The sequence below is a fragment of the Ipomoea triloba genome, chromosome 15 (assembly GCF_003576645.1).
Source record: "Ipomoea triloba cultivar NCNSP0323 chromosome 15, ASM357664v1".
Lineage (NCBI taxonomy): Eukaryota > Viridiplantae > Streptophyta > Magnoliopsida > Solanales > Convolvulaceae > Ipomoea > Ipomoea triloba.
In genome coordinates, this window is record NC_044930.1 from 16,726,141 (window position 1) to 16,746,873 (window position 20,733).

The 20,733-nt window shown below is 37.2% G+C and overlaps 2 protein-coding genes across 2 annotated transcripts; one reads left to right on the forward strand and one right to left on the reverse strand.

Annotated features, from left to right (window-relative positions):
• Positions 1-5,306: 5,306 nt before the first annotated feature.
• On the reverse strand, positions 5,307-8,407 carry LOC116005781. Its single transcript, XM_031246018.1, has 4 exons — positions 7,355-8,407; positions 5,953-6,551; positions 5,786-5,843; positions 5,307-5,618 (listed from the first exon to the last, which is right to left on the reverse strand). The coding sequence occupies exons 1-4, from the start codon at positions 8,405-8,407 to the stop codon at positions 5,307-5,309; spliced, it is 2,022 nt and encodes a 673-aa protein (XP_031101878.1).
• Positions 8,408-13,679: 5,272 nt separating this feature from the next.
• On the forward strand, positions 13,680-20,141 carry LOC116007022 (methionine S-methyltransferase). The gene is made up of 12 exons (XM_031247582.1): positions 13,680-13,966; positions 14,200-14,393; positions 14,476-14,682; positions 14,824-14,919; positions 15,680-15,868; positions 15,941-16,129; positions 16,243-16,479; positions 16,994-17,128; positions 17,385-17,705; positions 17,854-18,033; positions 18,398-19,360; positions 19,675-20,141. The coding sequence occupies exons 1-12, from the start codon at positions 13,723-13,725 to the stop codon at positions 19,972-19,974; spliced, it is 3,255 nt and encodes a 1,084-aa protein (XP_031103442.1). The 5' UTR covers positions 13,680-13,722; the 3' UTR covers positions 19,975-20,141.
• Positions 20,142-20,733: the final 592 nt, after the last annotated feature.

Sequence of the window (20,733 nt, forward strand, 5' to 3'; positions counted from 1 at the left end):
ATGACTTAAAGCAGTGGAGTCCAACATCACCAAAATATCAAGAAACCACAAAATACCCAAAAAAGATTAACAAAATGGGTCTAAGCGCCCCAACATAAAACAAAAGGCCAAATCTAAGAGATGATATAATTTTTTAAAAGAAAAAAAAAACTTTTTTTTCTCACGTAAGTTTCAAACTAGTGGAAGTTAGCTCCCTTTATCTTTGTAATACTCTCTTACTTTAAAAAAAAAATATCTACCATCATATAATCAAATCTATAATTTCTTTACTATTTTCTATAAATTTATGCAATACTTTCTTACTTTTAATAATAGTCTCACTTTAATATTATATTATAAATATAATAACAAACAAATAATAAAATACCGCATGCATAAAGGCTTTTGCAGGCCTACAAACTTTCTAATTTAGCAAGCTTACCAACCACATGGCTTATAAAAATAAAAGAATAATAAATAAAAAGCATCATTTTGCAAATGCCAAATTTTCACAGATCCTGTTCTCATTTTATCCTTCGCATATCTCTGTGTGTGTGAGGGAGAGAGAGAATCTGTAAATTACTACATGAGTGCAAAAAATTTACTTCATTAAGGCACAAACTCTAGAGTAGTTGCGTATGCATTCTTGTAATAGATTGTGCGCACTCATGTAGTTCTCAAGTTCTTACTTAAGGTATGATTCTCATATGTGATAAATTAAAATAAGTATAAGTTGTCCATTTCAAAACAATAGACAAATAAGACTGATATTAATTTAAATTATAACACATACAATAGTGACGTGTTTTTTTATGTAAAAGTGTAAAACTTTTATTATAGTATTTATGAGAAAAACATCATTATTTTGGAAAAAAAATTGAGAAAGTTAATTTCATTTTTGGTCATAGATTTATAAATGACAGATTTTTTTTAGTCTTTTTTTTCAGAACATCAACTTTTTGTCCTAATATTATTGTAGTATGATCATTTTTAATACTCTATCAATAAAACAGTTTAAATGTTGTTAAATACAAGGCATTTTGGTCTCCAATTATGATTTTTTTAAAAAAATAAACATAAAAATTATAGTTGGTCAACATACTTTGTATAAAAAAGACCAAAATGTCCTTATATTTAATGACATTTCAATGATTTTGTTGATGGAGAACCAAAAATAGTCATACCACAAAAATACTATTACCAAATGAGAATTTTTATAAAAATGATTAAAAGTGAAATGTCACTTATAAATTTTGAAAAAAAATAAAATTTAACTCTAAACAACATTAATTTTCACAATGAAATGAAACTTAGATTAAAGATGCAGATATATGTTTGTAAAGCGTAATGAATAATGATAGCTTTTTTTAAAAAAAAAATTTATAAAATAATATTTATAAGTTACACGCCATTGTAATCAATTGTGTCATAATCAATAATTGTCTAAATAATCAACCTTTGACAATAATGCGACACAGAAAAGTATATATATTTGTACGTGAACAGCGAAATTGACTATTAGCAAAAGGTTGCTTAGTTGCTAAAAAAGAAGCCTTCGCGGTTAGCTGGAATATATGCCTTTCGTGTGGTCTGTGTGCTCCTAGAAAGTTTATAACTTTTATACGATTACGAAAATACTTTTTTTTTCACCTGAATTTTCACTAATTTTTTCTTTGACTTTAAGTCATTGAATGATCATGAATTAGTTGATCCATTGATAATTAAAAAATGAATTAGTTAATAATAAAATTTTGAAAAGTTCAATAAGATGTTGTTACATCATGAGAAGTAATCTGCGCATGCAAGTAATCTGCGCCAAGTCTTCAAAATACGCTTCTTCACTCACAATCGGACAAACGGCGAAGACCACCATCTCATCCCGTTTCCTAGTTCCAAACGACGCAAGGCTGTCAGCCACCTTATTTTGCTCGCGGTAAATCACTTGAAAGGATATCCTCCAATCATTGGTTGTCCACCAATTAATCTCATCAAGAATTCGTCTCACCGGTCCTCGACCAAAAGACCCCTCCTGGATCTAATGAACCACATTCTTCGCATCTGATTGTATTTCAACATCTCGGACTCCTTTTTGCCACGCCCACCGGAGGCCTTCCAAAATCGCTTCGGCTTCAACCTGCGATGGGTGTCCATGATTTGTTCCCCTCGTAAAGCCACCAATCCATTCTCCCTTATCATTTCGCATAACACCACCCAGGCCTGCGGTGTTGGGGCCGGTGTTCACGCTGCCATCGACATTCAAGGTGAACTGGTGAGCATTTGATGCCTTCCATCTCAAACTAATGGTCTGCTGCCTTGCCCTTTTGGTTGCATTTCCGTTTGATCGAGTGAACGCCCGGGCAATCTCCTCTTCCGCTTCATGAATCCAATTCGTCTTGTGCTCTGCATCTGCTTCTGGCCCATTGAAGACTCTATCGCACCTCCACCTCCATAGCCACCATATGATTATGAAGAAACGGCAAGCCCAATCAACGCCCTCAACAACATCTTTCTTTTAGCTAATGTTAGTGGCAATCTACTCTCTGAAACCGAGCTGTTCCCAGTTCCTTCGTCTGTCTGCAGAAGTAATTGTCCTCCAAACTTCCTTGGCTTTAGTGCAGTGTCTGAGGATGTGATCCGCGGACTCCTTTACCCCAAGGCACACTCCACAGCAATCGTCAGTAGTCATGCTTCTTCTCTTCCTCTCGGCATTTCCCATTAGTCGTGGATCGCCGTCCACATGAAGGTCTTGAGCTTATTTGGGACTCTCAGCTTCCAGAGGTGGTTCCACACGCTTTCCTGCATGAAACTCGGGTAGTCATGAATCAATGAGTGCGCTGAGCAGACAAAGAACTTACCTGATGCCTCCGGCTTCCAGTAGCACTCGTCAACCCCATCGTCCTCATGTAGCGTAATCTTCTGCAGTTGAAGTCTGATGTCATTTGGTAGATGAGGCAGGAGTTCCCACTTCCAACCCCTATTGTTGTCCCAGTAATCACAAACCATTTTCTCATTGTTCATCATGTTTGCATGGTTTGAGTTGAGAGTTGCTAGTGGTTTCTCATGCACCCACGTGTCTGTCCAAAAATGCGTTGCTTTCCCATCTTTAGTATGAGTTCTGCTTCCCTTTTGGATGATGGGGAATGCCGCAATTATCCCTCTCCAAGCATTAGAGCAAACTTGTTTTGCCCCTATTGCGTCCATACCTGTCTTGCCCTGGGCGTATTTTCCTTTCAGAGTTTTAACCCAAAGGTTCTCCTTGTTGGTAATGACCTGCCACCCTAATTTGGCCATAAAAGCCATATTCATGTCCTTAGCTCTTCGAATTCCCAGGCCCCCAAGTTTTTTTGGTTTAGTCACATCTTCCCAACACACAAGGTGGCTCTTCCGGGTCTCAGATGTCCCTCCCCAAATAAATTTGCGTATTCTTTTGTCAATCTCCTCCCAAACTCCAACTGGCATGAGCATAGTCTGCATACCATAGTACGGGATTGCTTGGAGCACTGATTGAGCCAAGACTTGCCTACCTGCTAACGTCAAGAACTTAGTCTTCCATCCGTTCAGCCTCTTATCCATTCTTTCCAACATCGGAGAGAATAGATGATTCGTAACTCTACCATGAATAGTAGGCCAGGGACCCCAAGGTACCTTCCAAGGTCAGCAGACTCGGGGATTCTAGTTATGTCAGTTATTCTTCTAACTTCTTCAGGGTCCACATTTTTAGAAAAGAAAATTTGGGACTTGGTCAAGCTTACTCTTTGACCAGATGCTTGACTAAACCTTTCTAAACACTTTGAGATGATAGCAATCTATTTCTGTGAAGCCTCAGCAAACAAAACAAGATCATCAACAAAAAATAAGTGGGTAAGGAGAGGGTCATACCTCGAAAGGCGAATGCCTTTCCATCTTCGTTGGTCCACTTCTTCTTTGATGGTATGGCTCAGTCGTTCCATACACAAAACGAACAGGTAAGGGGACATTGAATCCCCTTGGCGGACACCCCTAGAAGGAATAATCTGGTCCAACTGCTTCCCATTCCAAAGTACTTTCATTCTGGGGGATTCTACACATGACATAATATTTCTGATCTAATCCCTCGTTATACCCACTTCTTTTAGGGTATCCCTAATAAAATCCAGTTGAGCTTGTCATAGGCTTTTTCAAGGTCAATTTTCAGAACCATGAGCCTTTTGTTCCCTTGCATGTTCCGCATAAAATGAATCACTTCTTGGTAAACCAATATATTGTCAGTAATCTGCCTCTCTGGCACAAAACTGCTCTGTTCTTGACTAATCAGCTTCTTTAGGAGAGGTTTAATATGGTTTGTCATAGCTTTTGTAATGAGCTTATAGATGACATTACATAGGCTAATAGGACGGTACTGACTGGCGCTAGTGGGACACTTGTTTTTAGGCATGAGCGCAATTAAAGTATCATTCATACCCTCCTCGATCTCTCCAGTCTTCATAAAGTATCCACCTGTTTGAAAACCGAATTTCCTACCACCTGCCATGCTTTTTGATAGAATATAGCATGATAACCATACGGTCCCGAGGCTTTTAAAGGGCTCATTTCGAAAAGCGCACGTCTGATCTCTTCTAAACCAAACTCTGCATTGAAGGACATCCAATCTTCATTACTAAGAATGGGGAACTTACCTTGAGGGACACGAGTAACCACCGCCTCCACGTCTTTGGTAAAGATACTTGTAAAGTAGTCATGGATGGCTTTCTCAATAAGAGTATTGTCAACAATGGGGTTTCCTTCATTATCTAATAAATTGTGTCTCCCATTTTTTGCTTTTTTACTCTTCGTAACAGCGTGATAGTATTTGGTATTGCGATCACCGGAAGCAATCCATTGCTCTCTCGCTTGCTGGAACCAGAGTAACCCCTCCCGCTGGAGAGTATCTTCTAATTCTTCTCTGATTTTTCTTTCAAGCTTAATGAGTCCAGCATGGTGTGCGTGGTCCATTTTTACTTGGATCCTGGCCAGACGTCTCATCAGATTGTTTTTCCTGTGGTGGATGTTCCCAAAAACAATCCTGTTCCATTCTTTGAATTTATTTGCCATAGCATCCTTATTTTGCAAGACTGATCCCTCCTCATCCCAGTTTCGACGGGTGAACTCCAGAAAAGAGTGGTGATTCGTCCAAGCACCCTGGAACAAGAAAGTATTTCCACCTTGCTTGTCTTTGATATCAAATTCCACCAGAATGGGGCAGTGATCAGACCCAATAGTCGTAAGGTGGCACACCTTCGTATCATGCATGAAATCCATCCATTCAATCGAGCAAAGCGCACGGTCCAACCGTATACCTTTAAAAGTTCCTACCTATTTTGTCCCGAATAACAAAGGTCGATTAACGCTTCATTAAAAATCCAGTTTCTAAAGTCGGTGTTCCTATGACTGCCTGGATTAAGCGGCGTTGAGCATTCGTCGTTATTGGCAATGGCATTAAAGTCACCAGCTATTAACCACGGATGATCAACCTGGACCTTATCTCGCTTTAAAGAGCTCCAAAGCCGCCGACGAAGATTGAGAGCCGGACTTCCATACACCACCGATAAATTCCAGATTCTCCCAGACACCTCCGTGACAACCGTATGCACAAACTGAGGGTGAGAGTTGAGTATCTCAATCTGCACATTATTCGACCAGAGAATCCAAATCCCTCCACTGAAGCCTAGAGCTTCCACTCTTACCCATTTATCAAAACCGAGCTTAGCGCATATGGAGTCTGCGTTATCGCCGGACGTCTTAATTTCAACTAAGCAAAAAATCTCCGGGTGATGATTGTTGATGAAACATTTGGTAGTTCTAATAAAGCTCTTAGAAGCTGCCCCTTAACAATTCCAAATGAAGACCTTCATGGAAAACAAAACAAAAAAAAAAAGAGAAACAGGAAAACACCAAAGGAGAGACATGTAAGCAAAACAAGAAAAACAACAAACAGGGAAGAAACCACCTTAGGACTCCAGCTCCATAGCAGTAACATCATGATCTATAGGACACTCTCCAGCATCCGTTAGAGACGTCGGTGTCTGATCTTGAGCCTGTTCACCGTCCGGTGGGTCTCCGTAGTGCTCTTGGTAGAGTTCTGCTTCTTCTAATCGCTCTGGATCATTCCCATCGTCAATTTTGAAAACATGAACAACCTTGGACCCGTTCTTATCACCCGTAACTAAAGTATGCTCCTCTGCAGCGCCCGCCTGGTTATTACGTTTCTCCTGAGGTTTCCTATTATGGTTTCGCCTGCTACTCGATTCTCCAACCTCGGTTTGTCTCTTATGCATGCCATGCATGTTGTTTCCAACGATATGCTTTTCAGACACTTGGGCCGTGGGCATTTTCCCTTTTGACTGGTTTGATCGTTTGACACCTTGGGCTTGGTTTTCCTTCTCTGCTTGCTCGCCCGTATGTTGTTCGTCCATCTGGTCACACTCATCGTTAGTAATGTCAACCAAATTCGCAAATCTCGACCCGTAATACCCATTTGGATTGTTTCCTTTTCCCACATCTTGCTGCCCTTTCTTCCCGTTATCTCTACTCCCCTGATTCCCAATCGTTATACCCTGCACCACGGTGCACATAGCAATGTGCACCACGTACGTAAAACGACGTCGTTTCGGTGTTAGTGGATGCAGACGCGAATGACTCAGGGAATTCAATATCTATAATACACATTATCATTATCTATAATACACAGAACGTTTGCCTAGAATACACAAAATGTTTGCCCAGAATACACAGAATATTGACACAAATTACACAGATGTTAGTGGACGCGGACGCAGACGCGAATGATTCTAGGGAATTCATTATCTATAATACACATAATCATTATATAGAATACACAGAACGTTTGCTTAGAATACACAGAATGTTTGCCCAGAATACACAGGATATTGACACAAAATACACAGAACTCATCCTCCTAGCATTCAAATGCATAAACACATCACAACTTGTGTTAATAACATGAATACACAGAATATTTACACAAAATACACAGAACTCATCCTCCTAAACATTCGAATGCACAAACACATCACAACATGTGTTACTAACATGAAATCACAACATGTGTTACTAACATGAATACACATAACGGTTGCCTAGAATACACAGAACGGTTGCCTAGAATACACAGAATGATTGCCTGGAATACACAGAATATCAACATAAATACAGAGACTGGCCGAAATGGGAAACCTGATTTCCAAAAAAACGGAGGATTAGTTTACAATGCTCAAAATGACGTCGTTTAGGTACGTGGTGCACATTGCTATGTGCACCGTGGTGCACAGTATAATTTGCCCCTGATTCCTATATCCTTGATTATTGGAATAATTCTTTTTTTTTATCTCGTTGCTACCATCCATGACCCATAGTCTTCCACGAGTTCCGACCTAATTAATGTGCTTTCCATAGCTATGGGATTCTTTCCATTAACACCACTTTTCTGACCGTTGGCGTTACCAGTGTGGTTCTCCGGCCGAGCTCCTCCTTCGGCGATCGGATTTTCGGCCGTATCATCCTCCTGGTTCAGGTGACAGTTTTCTGCATTATGACCATATGTTCCACACTTAAAATAGATGAGGTGGAGGCCTTCATACACTATCGGGCGGACTCTGTTCCGCAGCGTGAACTTGGCGAGCAAAGGTTTGGTAATGTCTACTTCAACGCAGACTCGTGCAAAACTAGCCCTTGAAACCAAACTAGTTGCCGTATCAATGTTGATCCGACGACCAACTTTAGTTCCAACTCTCATGAGAAAACTATGATCGTAATATTCGGCTGGGAGACATGGGAATCTGATCCAAACTATCATGCTCTCCGTTCTATCAGTAAACGGATCAAAGTTTGGTACCCATTCTTTGACAATGAGGTAGTGATCTAGCAGCATCCATGGTCCTCCGTATTTTGCAAACTCATAGTCATCCACCGATGGAAATTTTACTAGGAAATATCCGTTGTCGACTGTCACTAATTCCATTCGCGCTTTGGGTCGCCAAAGTGCCGTTAACCTCTTCAGAAGGTATCCATACCCAACACTTCTCCCCATCACCTTCACGATCTGAGTCTTTTTCCACTTGCTCCGTAATCTAACCTTTTCTTCCCTTGTGAGCCTTATGACTGGGCAGTTCTTGTCGACATCGTCATCCGCTTCCTCTTCATCATCAGAGACCAGATCGAGTTCCTCCGCCAGCATTGATTCATTCTGTGTTTTCTCATTGGCCACGATCTGCTTGAAAGATAGCGCCCCGGTTTGCTTTTCTGATCCCGCTTCTCCTCTCATTCGCATATCCCCAGTTTGCGTGGCTTCACCCATCGGTGATTCTGTTGAAGTTTTCATCTTCTTCGTGCTTCGATCCAGTTGGTCCTGTTTTTCGCTGTTGTGCTGAGTCGAGAGAAAATTCTCAGTCATCGTTCTATAAACTCAGAATTCTTTTTTTTAGATATTATGTTCATTTTTATATTTTTTCTTCTAGATCCATCCCTCATGAGTCATGATGTGGTATTAATTAATTGGTTACTAAATTTTCTTTTTAATTAGTGGTGATTTAGTCAATTCATGGGCACCCCATTAATGAAGGTTTCACATCAACAGGGGAATTAGAAAAATATGAGAATGGAAAATTTTAGATGGGTAAGAAGAATTTCTCTTTCTTTTTTCTGTTTTTTTTTTTTAAGTGAGAGTGCATGTTTAGTGGGGTAATTGAAAATGTTTTTTTTTCAAATAAAGAAAATAAAATTTGATAATGGAAAGTACAAGTATTCCAATCATGATATAATAATTATTGGTTCGAACATACTTGTTTAATATGTGCACATTTAGGGGTATTTGTTTCAAATATTAGAATTAGAATTAAATAATTTGTAATTCTAATAGGTTTAAGCACAAAAAGTCTATACTAAAATATATATATATATATATAGGCTCGGTCCTATCATTTTATAGGCTCGGGGCGCGACAAAAAAAATAGGCCCCTAGTTAATATATATTTCATACTTAAAATTTAAATTAAGGGTGTGTTTGGTTCTTACATGGGAATCGAAATCGGAATGAAAATCAAATACTTGGTAATGGTAATGAGTTTTGGTGAAAGTATTTTGTATGTTTAGTAGTAGGATATATGGAATTCAAATAATTACCAATATTAATGTTTGGTTTTGTATGACCCTATAATGGGAATAAATATTTAAAAATACGAAAAAATCAAGGCAATTGATTCGAATATGATGACATAAAAAGCATCAATATGAAAAAAAAAATCAAAACAAAAATCTAAAAGTACTAATCCAAACTTAAAAATTAGATTACCAATAAGATAGCTAGAATGATACCCCTTTTTAATTAGGAAATGTAATTTCTAATTGAATGGGTAATCAAAAGATTCGAATAGAAAGCATATTATAAATTACATATCTTCTAGAAAATAAGCAAAAAAAAGAGAGTAAAAGTTGATGAATTCAGTAATTTTTTTTTTGTTTAAAAATGCATTAGGAAATAAGCAAAAAGCAAGTGTTTAGGTATTCTAGATTTTTTTTTCTAAAATGTAAAGGCAAGGGTTCGACCCCTTGCTCTTTAATAATTATATATATTATTTACTTATTATATATACGAAAAACTGGTCACTAACAATGGTATCCGGCAGATTAAGGCTTCCATCACCTACCCCTAGTAGAATGGACAGATAGAAAATATGAACCGCACCCTCTTGGACGGACTGAGAAAGAGGTTGGAAGAATTGGGTGGAACTTGGGTTGAGTAGCTAGAGAACGTCATTTGGACCTACCGAATAACTCCTCGCTGGGCGAATGCAGAAACACCATTTGCCTTGACGTTCCAATTTGAAGCCAAGGTGTCGGTTGAGGTCCAAGTGCATAGCCGTAGAATAGTGCTATATAATGATGAAGGCAATGAGGAAAGCTTGCAAATTTAGAAGAATTTCTTGGAAGAAAGGCGTGACGTTGCGTATTCCCGAGCTGCGCACGCTTGGGGGTGATGCAGAGCCGGTAGTAGCTATACCCTTGCCTTTCTCAGTAAACAGGCAGGCTAATCCTTGTGCTCTGAAGAGAGCCTTGCGGTCGGCCATAGTGGTAGAGACAGGTGGTTGATCGTCCTCGGAGGATAATTCAATAGCATCGGCAGCGGTTGCCACTGTAGCGCAACGAGGAGAATGATGGGCGATCAACTCGTCTACCTCATCCTCCTCGGCTTGTTCTGAATCACTAGAGGATTCCTTGGTATCGTCGTTCCCTGAAAAAAGAAGAAAGCATTATGAAAAATATGGGCGATGCACAAGCAGTTAAGAGGCAGAAAGGAGCAAACCTGTGTTAGCCACCCCTTGAGGCAGTAACTTAGCCCTTTGCATGGCGCTTAGTCGGGACCAACGACGAACAGAGAGGAGCTCCCCCTCGATCAAGACCTTGATCAGCTACTCGAGATCAGCCGGGCAAGGCGGCCTTTTGTCAAGGCAATAGCATGACGCTACCCAGGCAAGAGGGAAATCGAAATTCGGGTGCACGACAGCTGGCCAGACAAAGAAATACTCATCCTTTCAACCATTATGGGAGGACTCCAGCTTGTCCAAAAACTTACGTTCGTTCCAAACACGAATTTGAACATACCCGAGCGCAACTGAACGGTGAAGAACAGTGAGGAAACCAACAATCAGGCGGTAAGAGTTGGGCACCAGCTAGTCGGGAACCAACTCGTAGTAATTTAGAAGAGTGGTAAGAAAGGGGAAGAGTGGCACTCGAAAGCTGCAACGGACAGATTGGTAATGAATACCAACGAAACCACTTGTCGATGGTTTCGTAATCACTAGTCGACCAGCTTCTTGGGTCTGTTAACCGATCGATTAACCGAAAAAAACTCCAGTTCAGTTAATTCGGTAATACAAAGTTCAGTTCGGTTAACTGTTAACGTTTTAAAAATTTCAGTTAAAACGGTTCAATTAACTAAATGGTTAACCGATTGCACACCCCTAACTATCCTACATAAATAAATAAAGTATAACTTTCATATTTAGGCTATGTTTGGCAAACCAAGCTGAAAAGGTAGTTGAAAGCTGAAAAGTAGCTGAAAACTGAAAAATAACTGAAAACTGAAAAGTTATAAGCTCGAAGTTGAAATCTGAAGAGCTGTTAAGCTAGTTGTTATGTTTAAAAGTGTTTGGTAAAGATTAACTTTTTGATAAGCTGATAAATGTAAAAAGACTAAAAAGGACATCTTCATACAATTTAAATAGTTTTAAATTTAAATAGGTTTGTTTATATATTAAAATATAAAATAGTGAAATCAATATATTTTAATAAAATGTAAAGTAAGAAGATATATTTGAAAACATATAAAGTAAAACAAAATGTTTATAATTCATAAGATTAGTTCATACAAAAATCAATATTCAAACACAAATGTCAAATTGAAATTACAAAAAAACATATTGAAGTGAAAAAGTCAAAAAGGTTTAGCCAAAAAGGTTTTAATTGAGAAGGGTAAATGATGTCATTTCTTTAAAATAATAAGGTTAAAGATGGAAAAAAAAAGTTAGAAAGCTACTAGCTTATTTTGAAATGCTACATAAGACTATGTTTGGCAAAGCTTATTTAGGAGCTTATAGCTTATTTTAAGCTACTAATAAGCTATAAGCTTTGTTTGGTAATGTTCTCAAAATAAGCTAGTAGCTTAAAATAAGAGCTTATTTTGAAACGCTACTTCAGGTAGCTTTTCAAAAATAAGCTAGTAGCTTCTGAACTTTTTTCCATATTTATCCTTATTATTTTATATAAATGACATCATTTATCCCTCCCAATTAAAACTCTTTTGGCCTTTTTTCTTCAATATGTTTCATTGTAATTTTAATTTGATATTTGTGTTTGAATATTAATTTTTGTATAAACTAATTTTATGAATTATAAACATCTTGTTTTACTATATATATTTTCAAATATATGTTCTTACTTTATATTTTATGAAATTATATTGATTTCATTATTTTATATTTTAATATGTAAACAAACCTATTTAAATTTAAAACTATTTAACTTTTATGAAGATGTCCTTTTTAGTCTTTTTACCTTTATCAACTTATCAAAAAGTTAATTTTACCAAACACTTTTAATCATAACAACTAGCTTAACAGCTCTTCAGATTTCAGCTTCGAGCTTATAGCTTTTCAGCTTTCAGCTACTTTTCAGCTTTCAGCTATCGTTTCAGCTAGGTTTGCCAAACATAGCCGAAGAGTAGCTGAAAGCTGAAAAGCTATAAGCTCGAAGCTGAAATCTGAAGAGCTGTTAAGCTAGTTGTTATGCTTAAAAGTGTTTGGTAAAACTAGCTTTTTGATAAGCTGATAAATGTAAAAAGACTAAAAAGGACATCTCTATAAATTTAAATAGTTTGTTTACATATTAAAATATAAAATAATAAAATCAATATATTTTAATAAAATATAAAGTAAGAACATATATTTGAAAATATATAAAGTAAAAACAAATGCTTATAATTCATAAAATTAGTTTATAAAAAATTAATGTTCAAACACAATGTCAAATTGAAATTACGATCAAGCATATTGATGGGCCAAAATGATTTTCATTTGGAGGATAAATGATGTCATTTATTTAAAATAATAAGGATAAAAATTAAAAAAAGTTAATAAGCTACTAGCTTATTTTTGAAAAGTTACATGAAGACTCTGTTTGGGAGCTTATTTAGGAGCTTATAGCTTATTTTAAGCTACTAATAAGCTATAAGCTCTGTTTGGTAATGTTCCCAAAATAAGCTAGTAGCTTAAAATAAGAGCTTATTTTGAAACGCTACTTGGGGTAGCTTTTCAAAAATAAGCTAGTAGCTTTTTAACTTTTTTCCATATTTATCCTTATTATTTTAAATAAATGACATCCTTTACCCCTTTCAATTAAAACTCTTTTGACATTTTCTTTTCATTATGTTTGGTTGTAATTTCACTTTGACATTTGTGTTTGAACATTAATTTTTATATGAACTAATCTTATGAATTATAAACATTTTTTTTTTACTTTATATATTTTCAAATACATGTTCTTACTTTATATTTTAATTACATATATTGATTTCATTATTTTATATTTTAATATACAAACAAACCTATTTAAATTTAAAATTATTTAAATTGTACGAAAATGTCATTTTTAGTCTTTTTACATTTATTGGTTTATCAAAAAACTAATTTACCAAACACTTTTAAGCATAACAGCTAGCTTAACAGCTCTTCAGATTTCAGCTTCGAGCTTATAGTTTTTCAGTTTTCAGCTACTTTTCAACTAGGTTTGCCAAACATAGTCAAAGTAGCGTTTCAAAATAAGCTTTTATTTTAAGCTACCAACTTATTTTATGAACATTACCAAACAGAGCTTATAACTTATTAGTAGCTTAAAATAAGCTATAAGCTCAAATACAACCTGTCACAAAGTCAATTTGTATTCACTACACACATCCTTTAATCGTGGTTACAAATTTCTCGTCATTAAAAAATAAAAGTCTACTTATTGACGGGGGTCCGAAATTTCTTATTTGGAAAAACAGGGGAAAATTCGGGCAGTATAAGAACGTGGGCGTGGGGTATAGAATAACGATCTTTTTCATTGACTAGGATGATCCTATATAACGGGAATTTTAACACCTTCTTCTTCAGCTCTTAACAACCCATTCACGTCAGGCTAAGACAGTTTTCAAAGCTCCCGTTTCCAGTGAAAATGGCGGTGAAGGGACTGTGCGGATCTGTGGATGAGTTCCTGACGCAGTGTGAGCATTCCGGCGACGCCGCCTACGCTGCACTCCGATCACTGTTGGAGCGCCTCGAAGATCCGAATACCCGAAAGGAGGCTCGGATCTTCCTCGCTCTTCTCCAGAAACGTTTTGACTCCAAGGAGGCCTCCGACCAATGCCTCAAATCCTACCATTTCCAAATTCAAGACGTCTTTCTCGAGCAGCATGAAGGTCTTTCCCCTCCTCTCTCTCTCTCTCTCTCACTGGATCTTCTTCCGTTTCTCAATCTAGCCTTATATCGGTGTATAATCTTTAATGATTTGTTTTTTCACAATTACACATACTAATGCGTATACATGCGATGGTTCAATAGTTTGCCTCCTTGGATTCTTGAGTGGTTTTGAGCTTTGCCAGACTGTGCTAGTTTCTATTGGGAGATTAACGCTGTTGATTGCTTCTTGAAGGCTTCCAGAAGAGGAAGAAATTGACAATGTTGGTGATACCTAGTATTTTTTTTCCGGAGGACTGGTCCTTTACCTTTTATGAAGGACTGAACAGGCACCCTGACTCAATCTTCGAGGATAAAACAGTTGCAGAGCTCGGGTGTGGAAATGGATGGATATCCATCGCGATTGCAGAGAAATGGTCACCTTTGAAGGTGTGTGTTTTGATTTTTGAAAATGTTGATGTTGCAGTACCTCTGTTTTATTGGTATGACTAAAATCCTAATACAATGACAGGTCTATGGGCTTGATATAAATCCAAGAGCAATAAAAATATCCTGGATAAATCTCTACTTTAATGCTTTGGATGACAATGGTGAACCAATCTATGATAGGGAAAAGAAGACATTACTGGATAGGGTAGAATTTCATGAATCTGATCTTCTCAGTTACTGCAGAGATAATCGCATAGAACTTGAACGAATTGTCGGATGCATACCACAGGTATTGACTTTTTAAATTGATACTTGCTAGTGGATATTCTTGACTGAGTTTTAGTTTTCTTTTTCTGTTTTCTAGTTATTTAGAAGCCATTTAAAGCTTGGTCCCCATATACCTGACGTATTCATTGTTTTCTAAACACAGATTCTCAACCCAAATCCTGATGCAATGTCAAAGATTATCACAGAAAATGCTAGTGAAGAATTTCTGCACTCTCTAAGCAACTACTGTGCACTGCAGGTGGGGACACAAAAAGACTGCTACATTGTTGCTTGCTTATTGTTTGATTTATTAATTCAGGCATTATTGTGAAGTATTCAGGTTGATCGTTTAGTGGTATCAGGTGTAACTTGTCTATGTGTTTAATTTGCATTTTTTTTTTGCATGTGTGAGAGAGATAGACAGCAACTGCAATGCTGAATCAGATAGAATTCGCATTGAACTATATAATGCATCTTAGAGAAGTAGTTAAGGAACTCAATATAGGAGCCTCTGATTGTACTTAACAACTTATTAGCCCGGTATTTTTCTTTCACTCTCAATTTTTTGTTCATTAAAAATAGTCTTTGTTCCTCAGAGGCAAAGGAACTCTTTTCTGCTAGCTTATCTAGTGAAGAATCTGAGATAGACTGTAACTCTGTTAGAACACTACCTTGTTTGCTAAAGAAACTTGACTATGATTTTCCTGAGGAACAAATGGTAACTACTGTTTCAAACTTCAAAGATCTCTGTCACTGTTAGCATATTACATATATAAGACCTACTAATGCTTGTTTTCTGCTATGTACTATTCCATAGTAATGCACAGGAAAACAAAAAACAAAAAGCTACATTTCTTGTGCCACATTTGTGATAAATACCTAATACTTTAAGAAGTATTATGTTTTCTGTGTGATTTTCACTTCATTAACACTCAATTCATAAATTTAAGCCCATGTCTAATGAGAAAGAGTTACTAGTTACTACATGAGGATGCTACTTAAATTTTCATTATATGTAGGGCTTTGTTGAAGACCAGTTTGGCTTGGGACTCATTGCAAGAGCTGTTGAAGAAGGAATTTCTGTCATAAAACCAATGGGTATTATGATATTTAATATGGGAGGCCGTCCTGGGCAAGGTGTTTGCAAACGCTTATTTGAGCGCCGTGGTCTCCGTGTTACAAAGCTTTGGCAGACTAAAGTTCTTCAGGTACATGAGTTCTATCTTAGTGAATATGATACACTTACAAAAGATGCACTCTTTTGATTTGCAGTATTGCAGGCTGCTGACACAGACATTTCAGCTTTAGTGGAGATTGAAAAGAATAGCCCGCACCGTTTTGAGTTTTTCATGGGACTTGTTGGAGATCAGCCAATATGTGCCCGAACAGCATGGGCCTATGGCAAATCTAGTGGTCGTATTTCTCATGCTTTGTCTGTGTATAGTTGTCAACTCCGTCAGCCAAATCAGGTACTAAGTAACCCATTCAAATTTGTAATCTGTAATGTCAATTAACCTTGATTGACTATACAACCTTTATCTTGATGAAAATGAAAGTGATACTGATCCAGCCATATTGACAGGTCAAAAAGATATTTGAGTTTGTCAAGAATGGGTTCCATGATATTAGCAATTCCTTAGATTTATCATTTGAAGATGATGCTGTTGCAGATGAGAAGATACCATTCCTAGCTTATCTTGCCAGCGTTCTGAAGGAGAATGCATTTTTCCCATATGAGCTACCTGCGGGAAGCAAGCGATTCCGTAATCTCATTGCAGGCTTTATGAAGACATACCATCACATCCCATTAACTGCTGATGTAAGAAATTTAATCTATATTTTATTTGCCATATTTTGCGAGTGAAGTTTGTATTCCTTTTTATAGTACATAGTCTAGTAATCCAAAACTCTAAATGGCACTCCCTGCTGATTACCCTTATTTATTTGCTTTTTGTCAAATTCTAAGAGGTTAGATCTGTCAGCCATTCATTTTGCATGTAAATTGGGAAATCATTTTTGGGTCTAGAAGTCAGTTTCCAGCTTTGCAACATAAAAAGAAGTTGAAGTCCTCATTTCCTACATATTCTCCAATCTCCATAGGGTGCTATCAACCTTTATTCTTTCTCTTGCTTGTTAAACCAGTCACTTATGACTGGAAGTTTCCCACTCAATCATATTTTTCCTGTATAAACCATTAATACACATACCCTCTAAATCAGCATTTCAGATATTGTTTCTGGTGCTGTCCAGATTTGTGTCAATACTGGGTCCTAAGCATAACTTGTTTTTGCAACAGTAAGCCCATTCTTAACATGTACTTCTTTTTTTGCAAGAATGTTGTTGTGTTTCCTTCAAGGGCTGTGGCAATTGAGAATGTTCTTCGATTGTTCTTGCCATGTCTTGCTATTGTTGATGAACAGTTGTCACGACACCTACCCAGGCAATGGTTAACATCGCTGAACCTCGAGGTATAATAGACATAATTTGCAGTTTGATGAATGCATTTTGTACTTTTGTTTTACCAGTAAATTGAATTATTGAAATGTGTTTATTTTGCTTCTTAAGTTCTAAGACTATACTTGAGAAGGATACTGAATGATGGATTATATTCATGTTGAATGGATGTTGAAATCTTTTGTGATTTATGCAATGATATATTCAATGGGATTTCCTTTTCTACAAAAAAAATTCAATGATATTTTTTGCAATATGGTTTAATTGCAGAAGAAAGAAACTGCTGGTTCTTCAGACAATATAATAACTGTCATTGAAGCTCCACGCCAATCAGATTCGATGGTTGAACTGATAAAGAAATTGAAGCCACAACTGGTAGTTACTGGGGTAACCCATTTTGAATCAGTTACTAGCTCTGCTTTTGAGCTCCTTTTGGATACTACAAGAGAAATTGGGTGTCGTCTATTTTTAGACATATCTGACCAGTTTGAGCTATCTAGCCTGCCCAATCCTAATGGTGTCCTGAAATATCTTGCTGGAACTCCTCTTCCCCCGCATGCAGCAATTGTTTGTGGCTTATTAAAAAACAAGGTATCTTTCTTTTCTTCTTTTGTTTTTCCTTTTTTTTTTTTTTTTGGTTTTTCGTCAAGAGATTACTTAGGATACTCTTGTTATATGGTAAAATGTTTTCATTGAATCACTTATCTGTGTCCTATCTCACTCATCTTTTTTGGTTCAGGTTTATTCAGATCTTGAAGTAGCTTTTGTGATATCAGAAGAAGAACAAATGTATAAAGCTTTGTCAAAGGTTGTGGAACTATTACAAGGGAGTACTTCCTTAATTAGCCAATACTATTATGGTTGTCTTTTCCATGAACTTCTAGCCTTTCAGCTTGCTGATCGACATCCACCTTTAGAGGTTAGTAACCCTTACGATTTTCTCTATTGCTAATTGTCATCTTTGCAATAGCACACAAGTGGTTTCTGTTATATGCTCACGTCACGGGCAATAAAACATAAGGACAAAAGAACAAAGAATAGTAGTTGTGTGGGTTTGGTTCACCCTTAACAAATAGTGGCCAAAAGCTCCAAATTTGGGAGTCTAATAAAGCCTCAGAGGGTTGAATTCATCCTTCTTAATTAAAAGCATCTTTGTGTTGTATTTAGTAACATATCAGTTGCTACTAATGGAGGTTAGAAGCTAAAAGATGACTCGTTTTAGTGTTTGAAAATAGGCATAAGTAGTGTCTCAATTTCTCACTCTGGATCTTTGCTTTCTTCAGAGACAAGGTGAAAAGGCAAAAGCGTGCGACATGATTGGCTTTCCTAGTTCTGTTGTCTCGGTCCTTGATCATGCTGAGTTTGCTGTTACTGAAGCTGACAGTTCTAACCTGATTCACATGGATGTTGATCAGAGCTTTTTGCCCATAGCAACTCCTGTGAAGGCTGCTATCTTTGAGAGTTTTGTGAGACAAAATGTTACTGAGTCAGAAATTGATATGAGAAGCAACATTAGGCATTTTCTTAAGACCACTTACGGTTTTCCAACAGATGGCACTACAGAATTTGTATATGCAGATAGCACTCTGGCCCTTTTCAATAAGCTGGTACTTTGTTGTATCCAGGAAGGTGGTACTCTGTGCTTCCCAACTGGCTCAAATGGGAATTATGTATCTGCTGCAAAATTTTTGAAAGCAAATGTTGTAAATGTACCCACCAATTCTGAACAAGGATTTAAGTTGACAGAGAAGGTACTTGGTGCTGTATTGGAGAAGGTCAACAAACCCTGGATCTATATTTCAGGACCCACTGTAAGCCCCACTGGCCAACTGTACAGCAATGACGAGATAAAAGCAATATTATCCTTGTGTGCAAAATTTGGAGCAAGGGTTGTAATTGATACTTCATCCTCTGGTGTGGAATTCAACTCCAAAGGCTGGGGTGGCTGGGATCTGGAAGATACATTGACAAAATTGAAGACTACAAATTCATCATTTTGTGTTTCCCTGCTTGGGGGATTGTTTTTGAAGATGCTTACTGGAGGACTTGCATTTGGATTTCTGCTTCTAAACCAGCCAGCTTTAGTTGATTTTCATTGCTTTTCTGGTTTAAGCAAACCTCACAGCACAATCAAATACACAGTGAAGAAATTGATGGATCTTAGAGAACAGAAAACGGGAGGGCTTCTTGATGTGGTAGCAGGGCGGGAAAAGATTCTGTCTGATAAATATGAGCACTTGAAGGAGGTATGTTCATGCCTTAATCTGAATGCTTTGGTTCACAATTTAATGGTCAGTTAACTTAAAAATATTCCATTCTTAATTATCACTACATAACCCTGTTCTGAACCAACTTATGCTCATTAAAATGGGCTTGAAGTCAACAAGATATTCAACAAATTGTAGGACGAAGATTAATTTACAGAAAACAATTATAGCTACTATGTTCAACTGTTTTGTTTGTGATTTGACTGACTTTGAGAATCATGTTGTGGAATGAATCTATAGTTAATTATAAAATCAATGTGGTTATGAGCTATGGTGTACTTTGTGTGCAACAGACCCTTGAAAAATGTGGTTGGGATGTACTTGGAGCCTGCTCTGGTGTTTCAGTGGTGGCAAAGCCGACTGCATATCTCGGCAAGACTATCAAAATCAATAAAGATTCAAAATCCTGGGAAGCAAAGATTGATGACTCAAATATCAGGGAAGCCATGCTTAGGAGCACTGGCTTATGCATCAATAGTTCTTCATGGACTGGACTTCCAGGTTATTGTCGCTTTGTGTTTGCCTTGGAAGATAGCGAGTTTGAACGAGCCTTGGCCTGCATTGTTAAATTCAAAGAATTGGTTGGTAATTGAAATGTTGATACAGGTCAGTCTGAATTTTTAATTTTTCACAACTTGGGTGTTGTGGACAAAACTCATTTATGTGAACACCAATATAATTCCTCATGTATCAAATCACTTTGGTTAAAAATCTACCTTTTGGGGTTTTCTGATAATGCACACCACTTTTTTGGATCATATATATAATTATATGTGTTGATGCTTTACGCTAAATTCGCACACAATTTGTGCTTCAAAGACAATTTGAATGTGCATATGTTACACCAGTAAATTTTTAGCTTGAACTGAATTAGTGTAAATTTCTATTTCTCCCATCTTTCATATTGAGACATGATTTGTAAGGACCAATCTTTCAATTGCTTTTGTTATTCAATCTAGATCAATAATGTTTTGCTAGAATCTTCATGTGAATTGGATCCTGTTTTCTTGTGTTGTGTGTATGAATTGATCAAGGTAGTTGTGACTATGTGTTGATATCTTATTGGAAGTGGAATGTTTATATTGACTCTTGTGTGTGAAGTGCACCACATGCAATAGGTTTAGGTAGGGTTATACTTGCAAGAGATTGAGGCTTAATCATAGACTACGTTCCCTTGCAATCTCCACCCTAATCCGAGAGGACAAGGTCCAGGATGGGATGTAGACAACATGCTTGACTAATTGTTTCCTAGGGGATGTTCACATGAGAGTGCTCATATTCCTATGATAGGCCTTCTAGACCAAAATGGCTAAGGCATTGGAAGTCATCTCACATAGACCTCAACTCATTAC